This window comes from Neocloeon triangulifer, unplaced genomic scaffold (assembly GCF_031216515.1).
Source record: "Neocloeon triangulifer isolate White Clay Creek 2 clone unplaced genomic scaffold, ASM3121651v1 ptg000003l, whole genome shotgun sequence".
In the NCBI taxonomy this organism is placed as follows: domain Eukaryota; kingdom Metazoa; phylum Arthropoda; class Insecta; order Ephemeroptera; family Baetidae; genus Neocloeon; species Neocloeon triangulifer.
Genome location: NW_026775546.1, coordinates 3,422,686 through 3,438,729, shown reverse-complemented (window position 1 = coordinate 3,438,729; position 16,044 = coordinate 3,422,686). Strand labels below are relative to the sequence as shown.

The 16,044-nt window shown below is 34.8% G+C and overlaps 2 protein-coding genes across 3 annotated transcripts in view; both read right to left on the bottom strand.

Moving 5' to 3' along the window:
- Positions 1 to 379: 379 nt before the first annotated feature.
- Positions 380 to 1,855, bottom strand: LOC132192603 (uncharacterized). 2 transcript variants are annotated; one of them, XM_059612637.1, is made up of 4 exons: positions 1,725 to 1,855; positions 1,408 to 1,529; positions 1,059 to 1,357; positions 380 to 996 (listed from the first exon to the last, which is right to left on the bottom strand). In XM_059612637.1, the coding sequence occupies exons 1-4, from the start codon at positions 1,771 to 1,773 to the stop codon at positions 804 to 806; spliced, it is 663 nt and encodes a 220-aa protein (XP_059468620.1). In that variant the 5' UTR covers positions 1,774 to 1,855; the 3' UTR covers positions 380 to 803. The 2 variants fall into 2 exon arrangements, with proteins under 2 accessions (XP_059468620.1, XP_059468621.1); XM_059612638.1 differs by having other exon boundaries at positions 1,762 to 1,854.
- Positions 1,856 to 3,509: 1,654 nt separating this feature from the next.
- LOC132192426 (probable G-protein coupled receptor No9) overlaps positions 3,510 to 16,044 on the bottom strand; it is a 72,442-nt gene continuing 59,907 nt past the window's right edge. Inside the window, exons 4-6 of the mRNA XM_059612389.1 lie at positions 8,269 to 8,421; positions 7,384 to 7,761; positions 3,510 to 5,897 (exon numbers count right to left, since the gene is read on the bottom strand). Coding sequence (XP_059468372.1) covers positions 5,502 to 5,897; positions 7,384 to 7,761; positions 8,269 to 8,421 — 927 coding nt within the window. The 3' untranslated portion in view covers positions 3,510 to 5,501. The remainder of the gene's footprint in view (positions 5,898 to 7,383; positions 7,762 to 8,268; positions 8,422 to 16,044) is intronic.

Genomic DNA, 16,044 nt, shown 5'->3' with positions numbered 1-16,044 from the left:
TATCAGCACATAGCGCGCGCCTTTGTGATGAATAATGAATAATATGATATTAAAGGTTGTGCTGATAATTTTTGTTACCAATATTTAAATCCTTTCCTAAAATTTCATTGTTTAAAAATTTAAATACATGGAATTTTGAATAAACCGTAAGTGCACGTAAATAAATAATAAAAAAATCTGAATTAAAATTCGGTTCTATGAAAGGGCAGGTTTCATCTCCACTTACATGTTATTAAAATTTGCTATGTTTCATATAAAAATTTTAACCTGATTTTGTTTATTCTAAATATAATATTATAAAAAAATATTCATTTGAAAGGGCAGCTTGAGTGTATTTTTTGTAGATTTGAAAAGTGATTTCAGAATAAGAGACGAAATAAATATTCAAGTTATAATTTTTAATTAAATTTAAAAACAATTTAAACTGGAATTAACGAGTGATTTGGCAAAGCTTTTTTGTTTCTTTATCATATATATCTGTTTTATGCGCAGCACAAAAATGTCACAATGAAGACGTCAAAAAAATTAGCGCTCTTTTTTTGGTTGCGAAATACGCTGACATTTCACATTTCGCTCTCTCACTAGCAATAATTAAATTTATACGTTCGCACACACCACCCCCGCACAAAAATAGCTGAGCGCAGCCACTGAAATATACTGTCAGGCGCGCGTGTTCTGTCGTAAATTTGTTATCCAGTTATCCACCCACACCCGACACAGCACATTCAGCTAAAATGTTCCAAATCATTTTCCTCGCGTCGCTCCACAAAAGGCCAAAATTTTTGCAATCCTCTTGGCAAATTTCACAACTCGATTTTTACTGTTTTGCTGTTGTGTTCCTTTCCACTCTTATTTTTCTTGCTGCTCCTTGGCCTGACGTCGTCGGGAGTAAACGACACCTGCCCTTCATCTCCCGTCACCACGGATTGTCTGTGCCTCGGGAGGGGTTTTCCGGAGGGGTCAGCGTCGGCCAAACTGATCTTCGACAACGGCTTTCTATAATTTTGATTAAAAGAAAATTGTCATTCAACAAAAATTTTCGCTTAAAAATTATATACCTGACTGCAGGTTGGGTGCTGATGGAGGAGTCGACGGTGACCTCGGCCACCATTGGTCCCAGGTTGCATTCAAGCTCAAAGGCTGCGTCGCCGGGCATGATGAGGAACTCGTCATACTGGACGATGAGCACCGTTTTGTAAACGTCGCCCTCTTGTTTGGTGCCGCATTTTTCGAAGGGGATTTTCATGCGGAATTTTCGACCTGACTTGGCCTTCAGGTAGCAGTCCTTGTCCTTACCGGCGTAACTACCGCGGGTGTAGATCACTCCCGAAAAGTCTTCGTCCAGCTCAATATTAACCTGGATTGAGAATAATTAAAAGAAGTAAATAATTAATAAAAAATTGTTACCTGAAATATGCGTTTTTTGTCTATGCACCTGAGGTGCACTTCTTTGTATCCAGAGTCGGCAGGTCCAATTTCTATCTCGTTTGTCATATCTTTGCTCCATGTTTCTTGATCACTTTGAGCAGCTGCAATTAATGATATAATTATTTAATTATTTAAAATTCAGTTGATTTTGAAATCATTTTCTTTAAATCAATTTATATAACGTAAAAAATATAAATTGTTTTTCTCTCATTGTTTCTCCTGGAAAACAGGTTTGAGGAGTTAATTAAAAAATTCCCTCCACACTAGTATGTAATAAATTAGACTTAATTATGTACCTTCAAAGCTGATTATTGCCAAAAATGAGCAAATCACCTGCAGTCTCATTTTTTTACTCGAATACGCCGCACTTGATTCTGCTTGTAAACACTGCTCTCAGCTGCAACGTGGTCTCGCGTCAGAAAGGAGGAGTGGTGATCAAAGTCAGGTGGATAACTCGCTCAGGTTCAAGGTCTCTCCTCAGGTAAAGAACAGTTAAAAGCGCCCGCGTGTAAAGGCGAATCGCGCGCCGGCATCGCAATTGAAGGCTCCGTTCATAGATGGCACATCAAATATACCTACAGAAAAAGTAATATTATTTTTAAAATATGAAAATAAAAAATGAAAAATTCATGAAAGCGAATTGGAAATATCAATCATTTCATTTTTTTGGTTGAATCAAATATTTTCCAGCAAAACTTACTTTTCTGTCTTTTTTTCTTTTAGCTCGCCGCAAAGGATTTTATAAAGTAAAACACGAGAAATATTATTTATGGCTTTTATTTTTGATTCATTATTGGACATGGTATTTTCCATCCCTCACGTCATCGCTGCACATATATTTTTGAGTCAGTCTTAACAGTCAACCAAGCAATCCGGTGGTTTGATTTTCTATTAACACGCACGAATTTTGTAGATTTCAATTTTTTTTTGCACATTTATAGAGAACATCTTCCGACAAAACGACGTCAATTTTATCTCCAGTCAAAAGAGCTGTGTAATGAGAGTTTTTCCACAAATAGAATAATATATAAAAGAGCGAGAAAATATAACAGAATGATAAAATTTCTTTTAAACCCATATTTATTAATTGTCCAAAGAGAAGAAATCCATTGATAGAGAGATGACTTTTTTTCTATTAATTTGAAGAATTTAAATTTGACACCAAAACACTTTGTAAAATGCAAAACGTTTAACATCTTAAAAATTAAACTTTACTTTCAGGTGAAATTTGTGTAATTTTACATATGAGCTTTTCTTCTAACACAGCTTTTATAAAGGAGAATATTTATGATAATTTTTGGCATACATTCTTCCTTGTGTGTATTTCATATGCATGGAAAGAGCTTCTTATATAATCCATATATTTTATATCATAAACTTTGCTCGAAACTTAATGGAATATTTTCTATTATTTGTAAAACATTGTAAATGTAACAAGAAAAAGTGAGGTTTTTGTTCAATTTTTTGGATTTTGTGTTTCTTTTTACATCAAAATATTTATTTACTTTTAAACGTCTCATTCCGCACACAAATATCTCCGTTGCTTTTTTATCACTATAATTAAACTCCTCCCACTTTAAATATTCTCACATGTCTTTTCACAAAAACGATTATTTGTTATTTTTTTGCGTCCAACATACACTTTGCGCTAAACACTTTTAAACACACGCGCACTGCTGCTGAACATTGAAAAATAAATTAAACTCTGCTTTGTTGCACTCTTCCCTACCCCAACACGACCACTGCTTTAAAGATCAACCTAGATTAATTATAATTAGACGAGAAAAAATACTCGAAAGCTAAGTAAAGGAAACTAAAATGAAAAAAAAGTTTGCATTTTTTTTAATTGGGAATTTGCCTAATGAAGATTTTTTATATGAAGTGTTGATGTTCCAAGCTCATTAAAAAAATTCAATAAACTATTTTTACTAAAAAGTAACAGAAAAATATTATTTTATTTCATGTATTATGAATTATGATATATTAGTTAAGCGATTCACCGATTTAATTTTAGATGATGATGATGTATATGAAATTTAAAATGGGTTGATCAAAATAAAATTTGATAAAATGAGCAAATGTTGAATAAATTTTATATTTTATTTGAATTTGAAATTAAAACATCCCGATTTTTAATAATCGATTTAAAAGAAATCTGGTAACGAAAATAGAGCTTTTTATTAGTTTGACAATTGCATTAAAATTTAATATAAAAATCAATAAAAAAATGTTATATTCCTTCTTAAAAAAGGGAGTACAAAAATATATTATTTATAGAGCGATTAATTAACATTTTGAATTGGAATGTCAAACGAGTTGGATAAAAGAAAATTAAGTCTCAAGTAAGTTGAATCGTAAATATTTACCTTTGACGCTGCTGTGTGCCGTTGAAAATGTTTACGTGGTGAGAGGCAGCGGCGGACAAACCAATTTACCAAAGAAAGCGGAAACTTTTTTAATAAAAAGCGCGCGCGCTCGTCGCATTTGCCAGAGAAAGAACCCAAAGAAGGGAGGAGAAAAGCGACCAAAAAAAAACTCTTCAGCTCATTTATCAGAAAATCAGCCGGCGGAAAGAGCAAGAGAGAATGCGTTCCTTCGGTTTTTCTTTAATAAAATATTTCTGGCCGCGGTGGATACACACGCCAAGCTGCGGCAGCTCCAGATTAATGTTTAGCCCCGGGATTTATTTAATTAATTTGGCCCGCACGCGCGCATGTATAAGAGAAAGAGAAGAAGTTTTTGCAGCGAGAAAAAGCAACAGCTTGGAGGTGCCAAGCGCACTTTTTATTATACACGCGCGAGTCTCTTTGGCTAATCACTTCTTCAAGCCCTGCTTTTGCAGTCAAACCGAGAAGGGAGGAAGTATAATTTCTTTGCCGCGCGCCGCACCGAGACGAGAAAACCAATTTTTCTGGGCTAATTGCTTCGTTTGCGCACGCAGACTAAAATTAATAACCTCCGCCCTCTCTGCAAGCGCTTTTTAAATGAATAACTAATTTGCTGCGTTATTATAAATATACGAGATCAGTGCAGTGCAAACAAGAGTTAAAACGTGCGTCGTTAACTTTTGGTCGCAACTGCTGCACTTATTTGAGGATTCGTCCAATCTCAGCCTTAAATTGTGAGTGGAAAAATCCACAAAATTAATTATTCTCATTTTATAAATATACAATAAATAAAAAGCAAAGAAATTGTGAAGTAAAATGTTTGACGACAAAAATGTTAAAAATAATTAAATTAGATTTTTAGTAAAAAAAAAAAAATCAGATTGTTAATATTTTTTAGAACTTCTAATCAATTCTGAATAAATTTAATGATGATGATTGAAAGGTATCAGGGAATGTAATGACTAATGTACTTATACACAAATAAATTAATCGCTGATTTTAAAATTAATAAAATCGATAAAATAAGCATATTGTAAAAACGGCATTGCTAAAATTTTAAACAGAACCTTTTTTATAAATATGAGAATGTAAAAATATTATATTAAATGAATTTTCAGCATTCTTTAATGAAAAATTATATAATCCTTTCAAAAAGAACGCAACTTGCTTGACATTTTTGTGCAAATAAGAATAAGTTTTTCAATACTTTAACACAACATTTCATGGAATCGGAGGGCTTAGTTAACTGGATTTTCCATTTTATATTAAAATAAAAATCCAGACTTGAGATTTCTTGGTCACAAACTTTACAGAAGTGGCAAAGTTTTGGCATAAAAATTAAAGTTTTAAGTTTTAAATGAATCAATTTAAAAGTTTCTAGAAATGATTTATAAAATAACGTAAATTTTTACCTTGAAAATTACCCTAGAGTCTTATTCTGGCTGTTTAACCCTAAAATATGAGATTTTGAAAATTTTAAGTTCGAATTAATAAAGAAAATTAGGTTTTAATAATTTCTCAGTGGAATAGTTGGGGTAGGTGAGTCAAAGTTTGTCATGTTTTTTTTTTAAACACCTGCAGCAGGTATGAATTATTTTCACTTGCGGAAAGTCCAATTATTTTTCTTTCCTCTCATTAATTGTTGTGCGACGAGCCGCTGCCGTCGGGGTCGTTGGAGCTTCGACGTCACCGCGAGTCGGAGCCGTTGGCGTCGCTCTCGTCGTGCGGCAGCCCCGGGGGCACGCCGGTCGCCGTCATCTTGCGTCGCGTGCCCAGTTTGCGTCGGTTGTTGGGGTTGCGCGTGAACTGCCTGACGGGCTTCTTGTTGCACAGGAAGCGGCAGATGATGCGTTTGAAGGCGAACCGAAAGTCCTTGCTGAAGAGCGCGTAGATGCACGGGTTGATGGCCGAGTTGCAGTAGCCGAGCCAGAAGAGGATCGAAAAAACCAGCGGGTGGATGCACTCGTCGCAGAACGCGCGCACCACGTACATTGTGAAAAACGGCAGCCAACACATAATGAAGCCGCCCACGATGATGCCCAACGTCTTGGCCGCCTTTGTTTCCATCCGAAAACGCTTCACCTGAAACATATTAAAAAAATCTTGTAGTTAAAAATATAATATTTGCTTACAATTATAGGTAATTTTAAGTTTTGAGAGATTGGAAAAATAGGCGATCACCTTTTTTTACACTTTCTTTGGAATTGAGGTAAAATGTATTAAAAAAGCCTGAAGATGAGTGAAAAATAAAGTTCTATATTCCTCTCAATTCACTTATATTTTTATGAAATAAAATATAATTTAGCCTCTGTGGGAACGTCGGAAAAATTACAAAAGTTTCAACAAGGAGAATTTTTTGAAACTCACAATTTAAAAGTTTTTTAAAAATCTCCTAATGTGTTCTTTTTATTTCAACAAAAATCGAATATTTTTCACCTATTGCGCTGAAAAACAATAATTTTTTCTTAATCATAGGTAAAAAAAAAAAATATGTTCAGTTTGAAGTATTTTCCAGTATTTTCATTGTCGGATGCGGTCACAATAGTCGGTTTTGAACCTTAAAATGAATCGTTTTGAGGTTGAATTTTCCTTTTTAATTAAAATATGTTTAAAATAGTCCCTGTGCTAATATCATTAATTCTTTACTAAAAAGGATTAAAAAATATAGGAAATTGAAAATATTAGAAGAAAAGAGTTTATTATAATCTATTGAAGTTGTTTCAGTTTAAAAAAAGGTTTGTCTTTTACTATCAATAACATAATTAATTTGTCAAATTAGCTTTTCATAAAAATCTAAATCTGTACAGATGTCAACCTGAAAACGACCAATCGACCCATATATAAAAGTTGGGTCACCCTCTTGAATGGAAGATTCTACTGTGTGACATCAAGGAATAGCCTTTCAAGATTAAAGGGCACTGTGTGCTTCCGTTGCAGAGTCCGAGGCGATTTCTGCGGACGCATCACACATGGCTGGTGTGGCTCGATCGTCGGTATGGAATTAACCCTCTCGGCGGTGCAAACTCGGTGCCGGGGAAGAGATGTATGAGGGGCGTATTCAATTTTGCAGCGCCAATCCATCAATTTAATAACTTCTTCTTTGCTGCTTTTGAGCTTTTGACGTGGATCGAGTGTGAAAGGGACAGGAAAAGGAAAAAAAAGCTGTGTGGAGGGGCAAAAAAGTTAACTTCCCAGTTCAAAAGTCGGGAAAAGATCCAAATTAAAAAATAATTCTTTTGACATGGATATTATCATTTTTTTTTTAATTTGTTAGTTTTTCCGCTTCACAACGATTTTCAAGAAAATGCACCTGTGCAAATTTTTTCATTCGGATCCAAAATATGGAACTTCAATGAATTTTTTGGAATTTTTCACTAAAAAAAAGGAAATTTTTTTTAATCCTATAAACAATTTATCTACATTGATTTTTTCCAGATTTTTTTTAATCTTTTTTTTTTAAATTTCATGGACCCTTTTGTGGAATTTTAAGTATTCTTAGAAGAAGTTCTATTGGGAAAATTTTAATTCACAAGCATTTCCAAAAATTTTGTAACAAAAATTATAATACCTGAGCTTTTATGTTGCGTTTGCCCATTTTGGAGACAAACCTGGGCCGTTGGCTGTTGTCCTCGGAATCGCACGACGACGGCGACAGCTGCGGGCCGCTGTTGGGCGGGTTGCCGACCCCCAGGAGACCGGCGGTGCCCTCGCCGTTGGTCGTCGTGTAGTGCACCGCGTACGACGTGGGCGCCTCCGGGGGCGGCACGCTCACGCTGATCTGGATCTTGTCTTGCGTGTTGCAGCGCTCGAGGCGTCGAGACGCCGGCGAACCGCCGCCGCCTCCGCCACCACCACCTGTCTTGGAATGGAGTGACGAGCGGCCCCGGTGAATGCGCAGCGTCAGCCGCTGCTCGTCGAACCGGTGCGTTTTCGTCGTGCGGAAGCCCTGCGGAGTTTATTTTTAATCATATATTATATTAATTACATTTATACATCATTCAAAATTGCTGATTCCAGTAAATAAAAATTGGAATTTGTTTGAATTCTACATTTTTTTTTCACCAATTTTCTCTGATTATGATGTCTGTTTAAAATAAAGTGATATAACAATTAGATAATTTAATGTATTTAATTAGCAAATCCAAATTTTAGTTTTTAAATAAAGGTTTTGAGAGGAAGAATGAGAGTTTTATCTGTCATTATTAATAATTAAACTTGTATCTGTTAGAAAAAATTCATAGACCAAATAATTTTTAATGAATTCTAAATTACCTAATCTGTGTAAAATTTGTAATGATTAAAAAATCTAATAAACGTGATTATTTACAATTTTCAGTTTTCTCTGATGTTTTCTTATTTTCAGCGATAAACAAGTTCAGTAAGAACAATCGAATCTCTCATTCTTCAAAGATATACAAGTAAACGTGCACCCTTGCAAAACAAATGTCAGTACCTGATTAATGGCTCGTGTAGTCTGGACGGCCGCTCTGTAGATGCGCCAGTAGAAAAAGAGCATGACCAGCATTGGCAAGTAGAAAGAGCCGAGCGCCGAGTAGACCACATAGCCAGGATGATTTGTCAGCTCGCACACCCACGTACAGCGAACCTGCAACAATAAATTTAACAAGCAATTAAAAACTTATATTGAATTTGTATTAATTATAATTTTAAAAGGCCAGCGGCATATGTGAAGATTTCAAATTAAATAATATTTTTTCCTATTAATTTTAAAGTAATTCAATGCTAAACTAACCTATAGAAATGTATCAATTTTGGTAATAATTTAAAATATTATTCAAACATGTGAATTTTTAGAGTGTTATTATAGGAACCAATTAATATAAATCAGAGATTAAATTTTCAAAGAAATCTCCCCGAGAAGTTTACAGATTTTCCCTTAATTAATTTATAGCAAGGGAGGAAATTCTCCAGAAAGTTTCACGCAAATTTAGTACCTCAAATATTACATATTTTCATAGTAAAAGTTGAAATTTATGGTAAAATATTTAAATTTGCTTGAATTCTGAAGAGCTTTCCAAAAATTTAACCTTCTCAACCCGTTGCAAACATTGTTTACAGCTCAGATGCTCAGCAAACCTGATATAATAATAACCCTCTTGTGTTTGCTTTTCTGCGAAATCAGCAGCAAAGCACGTGGCGTGCACCTCTGTGTGTTCTCTATTGGAACAAAACAAACAGACATTGTATCTTTGAACAGCGCAAACACGCTTTATCAAAACTGTAATGGAGCAACTTATTAACATGCGGTGACAAGGGCGCGTCACACCACGTGATTTCTCGTGCGCAGTGATCCATAATTTAGTACAATGGGGGTTAAACAAGCTCAAAAGGACACACTTTATTTATATGGTGAACAAAAAAATATTAAATTTTTAAAATTAAATATGAACAAGGAAATAGGAAATTTAATTTAATAAATATCAAGCAACGTTTTGAGAAAAGATCAAAGCAAAACCTCTGCCGAGGTGTCAATTTGAAAGAAAAATGTTACAAAAGTAACCGGATGCTCTTCAAAAGGTTCCATCAACATTCCTTCCGTTTGTGAAACAAGATCCCTCTAACCTAATTAACTTGAAGTTCTTACTTGCTTATAAAATTTTCATCGCATTTTCCCCTTTTAAAAGCATGTCAAATAACGACGCGCTTTATGTAATTTTGAATTAGTTTATCTTGTTTCAAAATCTCTTTCAGTTAAATTAAAATAAATTGTACAGGTTAGACTGTAAAACTGAATTTAAAAGAAAAAGTGTTTAAAAATAAAAAATTGAACGGACTCTCCGAAGAGGAGTAAAATTAATTCAAAACTTTCACATAACATTAAATTACACATTATTTCAGGTGACGTGAGCTGACAGAAATTTCAACGCAGATGGCAGGGGGTACTGATTTTTTTAATTAGGTTCCATGGCCAGCCTAAATAATAAAATATAATTTAAGCTTCAAGGTTGGAAAAGATCACAAAATAAACTGATTGCATGCGACATTTTTGGATAAAATTAAATGTTTGTAGTTTTTGGTCATTTAATACATCAATGCTTATTTCAGAAGTGAATTTTTGTTTGGCCTTTTGGGTTCAATAATATTTAATGATAAAAACGGTTAAAAAATTGAGCTATAAACGAAAGCTCGCAGATTTTTGTTGATTGCGATCGAACAATTATTTCACAGGAACTGTGATGTGATGAATATCTTTGTTATCATGAGCACACAAACCACTCGCACGCAATTATTGATGGTTTGATTGATTGAGGCCTTCTGCAAAAAGCATATTTGAATAAACACAAAAGTGCTTTCCGACCCATTTAATTTGCACTGCCTACGCTAACGCGATTAATATCCAGTGGTGCGGTTTAATCAGCGCCTGCATTAATTAGAGGGTATGCAACCGGTCGGGAGGCAACTGGGCGCCACATCGCACCAAAGGGATGCAACTAATCAAATCAAATGGTGCAATTTACATGCAAAGATAGCACCAGGAAAAATTGCATCCCTCGCAATACGCACGTGTGCTCATCTGCATTATATTTGCATCAAAGTGGAGCACCTTCTGGTTGGAAAACCAGTTCCACCAGGAAAAACGGATTCAGTTGATGAGTTTTTGAAATATTGCTGCATTTTCCATCAAAGTGATTCAAAAATTTGCTATAAAAAGGCTAATCTTTACATCAACCACAGAGATTGATAGAAGATTTAAATCCCATGTTTTTATCCTCATATTATTGTGATATCATTATATAAATTTAATAGATGAATGTTTATAATTCTGTATTTTCTTTAGTTAGAGAACACCTTTGACGTTCAAACTCCACTTCCTCGTACTCATCTGGGAGTCCAAAATTCTAAATATTAACAATAAGATTTAGTTTGTTTGATTTTTAAATACGAGTAATTAAAATCCAAGGGATTTTTTTCTGATTTATTATTAATTTGTTTTGGATTTGTATTATATTTCTATGATAAATTGATAATTTTTTTTTAAATTTTAACATAAAACGAATGTAGAGGAAAATTCTTTACAATTTTAAATTAAATTAAAAATTCAACAATAATAGTTAAGGATATAAAAAGTTCAGCGTTTGAGTGAAAAAGTTGGCACTCGTGGAGACGTTCCTAGAAGTGACCAAAAAGGGCTTCAACTTTAGATTAAAAACCACTTTTCAACGAGATCAAATCCCGCTTTTCTATATACAAGGTTTGTAATGAAGGTTTCAACATTTTCCCACCTTTTGCAATCCTATTTCTTTCCTTTCCGGGAAACTCTGATTTAAAATTCAATCCTCAAATTACACAAAGAATGGATCCAATTTCAATTTATTTCGCATGTGAGACGAAAGCTGCTTTTCTTCTGATCTTTTTTCCGAGCTGATAGGCTCCCTTGAAAAATTGAGCTGATTATGTGTCGGCGGCGCGCATTCAAGCCCCTTCATTCTAGTCTTATCGAATACTGACAGAGCGCCCAGCAGGTACAATAAAACTTATCAAAGCGGCTTGCGGAGTGTTCAAACCTTGGCCTCTTCCTTCTCCGAGAGAGAGTTCTATTCAAATACAGAATTTTATGAATCTTTGCTCGGCACAACTTTTGTGATCACTTTTTCATGCATAATTCAGAGCTGTCGAGAGCAAAAAAGGTAAATCAGACATCGGCGGATAGGGACGCACCGCACGTGCACTTTCGGCCGATTTTATGCAGCCATAAAATTGAATTTACCGCAGGCACGCCGCGCCAGTTTCCGAGGGAATATCAATCACGAATGGGGCAAAGAAAACCTCGGCGCCACAACACGAGCAAAAACTGGGTTATGCACGCGGTGTGAGAGAAGAAATTTCTCCCCGCCGCTTATGAATTATTCCACCGCCTGGTGAATTTTTAACGGCGCCGGGAAAATTTGCCGCGACGGAAAACCAATTCCGGTTTATTAATTTTTTGACGCGCGCGTGCGGCGAAAGTTGAAAAATTAATGGCCTTAGGATATTAAGAAGAGAGAGACGCTACTTTTATATTCGCGGCAGATCCACATGCGAGCAAAAAGTTTAGCGCCGCGGCAATTTTCTGACACGCTTTTGTTCGAAATTTCATTTTTGTCAGCATCATGCGTGATTTGTTTTACAATTTACAAAGCGAAAAGTGATTGACGCTTAATGGAGGAAAATGTAAAAAAAAATATGCATAAATGAATTTGAAATTTTTAATTCTTGCGATAATCCATGATTATTTAAATTTTTGCTTTATTATTTGTTTGAAATATATAATTTATTGTTAGTTTTATGTTAAATTATGGAAATTCTATCCCATCATTTTTCAAATTTTTTATAGATCACAATGGTGTATTTTAGTTTCATAAATAGTTGAAATAAAAAATTATTAAACTCACTCACTTTATCTTTAATAAACTTTATTCCTCATTAAAATATTTTGATTTACTAGAAAATTCTTATACACAGATTTATCCAGAGGGGGAAAATCGTGAAAGCAAATTGCAGCTTCTTTGATGCGAAACATTATGCAAACGATCCAATAACTATGGTAATAAGTTGTGCCGGAGTTTCAAAAGTGTCACACGGCCGATTATTTTCCGGTTTATTTGGGCGATCGTGTTTTTTTCCTCTCTGCGTTTGCTCCATTGGCCGCCAGCGATCGTCCCATCCGAAAAGTAGATTTGCATAAAAATTCGACTCAATCAGGCGAGTCATCCGAGCGCGAACAAATGTTTGCATAATTCACTGGCGAAATTGAGCTAGCATGAGCAGATGACGGTGACGATCGAGCGACCGAAAACCGCGGCGGCGCGAAATAATTGAACACGCCCGAACGAAACCTCTCAAAGCAAACAATGAACTTGTTGATTTTGCGCGTTTCGGCACGCACTTTCCATTTCGCTTGCAAATCCAATTGTGCCATTTCAATTCCGCTAATCAAATTTATTCTCAAAAGTTTGATCGCTCTTGGAATTCCATTGTAGCAAAATGCAGGTTAAAATTAATTTTCCGCATAATATTCTGGAAGAGTTTAAGTTAAAAACTGTTTGACGGATTAATTTTTATTTTTCAAAACCTAATTGTTGCTCATACATCATAAATATAACTCAATAACTCCTGGAAAAAGTAAATTATTTTTAAGGAAAATATTTCAATTAATTTTTCCTCTTAAAATCAGTCTCCAGTGAACAATCAATGACGTAGAAAGCCTATGAATTAAAATTAAAGTAAGCTAAGATAATATTTTTTTAAATTAATTTTTTAAATATATTCTCTTCTATATTAATTTCCTCTTACAATTACTTTGAGCGCTCACCAATTCAGAAAATTGAGGCCTTTCCTGCCAACCTCATCTTCTCTCCCATTGTTTATTTTGTCCCTTGTCAATCTGTGAGGACGAAATTGAGCGAGAACAACCGGTGCATATACCCTAGATTGGCCGTTTAATAATTGATTGGAAAATAATAACCCCGGAACGCGATCAAATGACAATATATGTATGGTCAGTACTTTGTCTATGTACATAGCACCTCCAGTCAAGCACTCACAATTTGTGTTCGCATTTCCGAGTTGACGCAGCAACGATAATTGCCTTGCAAACAAAAATACCGTTTTTATACAATTTTTGCGAATCTGTAATTAGATTGTAACTCTGAATGAAAAGAATCATTTCGACTAAAAAGTTTGTCTCGCCAGTTAATTAACAGGTTCAGCGGAAATCATGCCATAAATGTTGATTGTGTGAAAATTGCCATTTACATTATTCAGCGCACGTCATCAACGGATAACAGGTCGTAAATAAATTATGAATGGAACGACAGGGAAATCGATTGTAATTGCGCTCAAAGCGATTTTATTTGTGAAAATGATTAACAATAAATACATATTCTTTGACAATTGTGTTGAATGGACTGTAAATAGTTATTTCAAAAAGTCATTTATGTCTAATTTTGAAGGCAATAAAAAAATGGAATAACAATTTTATACATAAAAGTACAAGTTCAGCAGTAAACAAAAGCATTCTCCCTTTTAGGCATTATTTATTCATTTAGCATTTATTAACTTTTCAATTTGTGAATGTGAATATTGCTAAAAGAACATTAAATTTAAATGAGTAACATTTAGCGGAACAAACTTAAATAATATTAATTTGAGGTTTAATTAAAATCAACGGGACTCATAATATTTGATAAATTTATGATTCTTGCAATTCCATAGAATAAAATATTTACGAAATTGAGCTTCAATACTTATTGTAAGATTAATATATTTCAATAGCAACAAATTTCATTAAAAAAATCCCCCTGCTTTTTATCATCAATTTTTTTTTTTTTTTTTTAATTGGAGTATTTGTTGTAAACTTTTCCAATTTTCAATTTGAAAAAATGAAATATTTTATCAAATTCTACCAAAATCCGATTTCTTTAAAAAGGATGGAAATTTCCAGAGACTGCGTTTTGACGGTGGCGATTGCATGGTCGTATGGTAATGATTTTCAGTGCCAAGTTGAAAATTAGGCCGTAAAAAGAAGGAGGAACCCGCCGAGAGGGCTGCCTGCTTTTACACGGTCGTAAATTATGGTGTTGATCCAATGAGAGGGGTGGCCGGAAAAGGGATGACGCCGCGTGATGGAAAGCCCGAGCGGGCAAATCTGCCGATGGTCTTTTTCACTTTCCCTTTCTGGCAGGTCGATACCGAAGCGTGGATTCGACAAGAAACTAATGAGAGTGATGGACGACTTTGAGATTTGTCACGAGCAGATGCGCGCCCTTGGCTTTTGATCATGGATGGCCCTTTTGTTTCGCCGCCGCGATCGCATTTGGCAAGCAAAGACAGGCCCAATTATCGGCGTCTGCTCGCGACGGATGCACTTCTTTGATCAGCTTAATTAATTATCCGCCTTTTGACGCGACGCAAATTAGCAAACTCGATACTCGCAACCGCTCTCACTCGAAATTTACTTGCGGCTCATCTCTTCCTACACGCGGGACATAATATATTATTGAACCGTGAAACGCCGCAAAGCCAGTGTACCCGGGATTACACGGCTCCAAACTTGTGATTAGCGGTTAGTTCATTACTCCACTCATGATTGATTCTGTGCTCTGCGAGGAACCCAAACTAATCTGAGCTTTGAAATGGGATCAACTTTTGGGCAGCGAAAACTTTAGGCAAAAATTAATTAATTTATTTTCCATTAACTTCGGTACGGAAATATGCTGGAAAAACAAACTTTTTTCAAAATAAAATTTCTGTTCATTGAATTATTTAAGTTTTTTTTCTTGCATAAATGAAGGTTCTAAATTGATTTTTTTTTTAATAAAGTATATTTATTTGAAAGAAAAATACAAGTCCGGCCAACTCCAATCGGAGTTATCGGCCGGTGCTTATGCGACTAAAGCGCAAGGCTGAAAGCCAAGCACTTCAGCTCTATTCACATATTTTTACATGCGAGTTTTTACAAAAATAAAATTTTATGACAAAAAATTACAACAGCGAAAGAAACAATTTTTTAATTTGAAACTTGACATCATTTTTAGAGCGCAGATTTTTTAGATTTTGTGGCAAAACATTCCAAAATCTCGATACAAAAGTTTCTAAAACAAGGGGAAATAAAATGAGAAGAAGTTATCGATCGAACTTTGGACTAAAATAGAATCCGAATCCGATTATAGAAACAATTTGAAAAGGCGTCTTAATTAGAAATAATGAAGTCCAACAAATCTGCAATTAATTAATTATTCCCAAAAGTAACGCTATTAAAAATTAATTTATGCTTCTAGCTCTCACTATGGCAAGAATTTCTGGAAAAGAAGATAAAAACTTTTTTCAATGAAAGGAAATAATTTTTCGCCTTTGTCTCTTTCTACGTTTTCCCTATTTCATCTTTCGACAGACTGAACTGTCACTGATTCGAGCGAGTTGTGTCAAGTGAAGCTTACAGCGCTGCATTTATTTGACTTGTCATCAAGTTGTGTTCGAGAGGAGCTCAATTGCTTCAAGCAAGTTGGCAACTCACTTTCTATAAGGATGGTCTTGAGCTATGCATTGCAAAGTGTATGTCGCTTTGAGTACGTAATAAAAAAAAGTGAAACAAACGGGCAAAGCAAAACTACGAAACTCGCTTCTGCATCAATTTTCAATTTTTAATTTAATTCTATAGCTGAACTAGGTAAAATGTTTGCGTTTCTGGCAGAATTTAATGCCGGCGTAAATGAAATTTATCATTTAT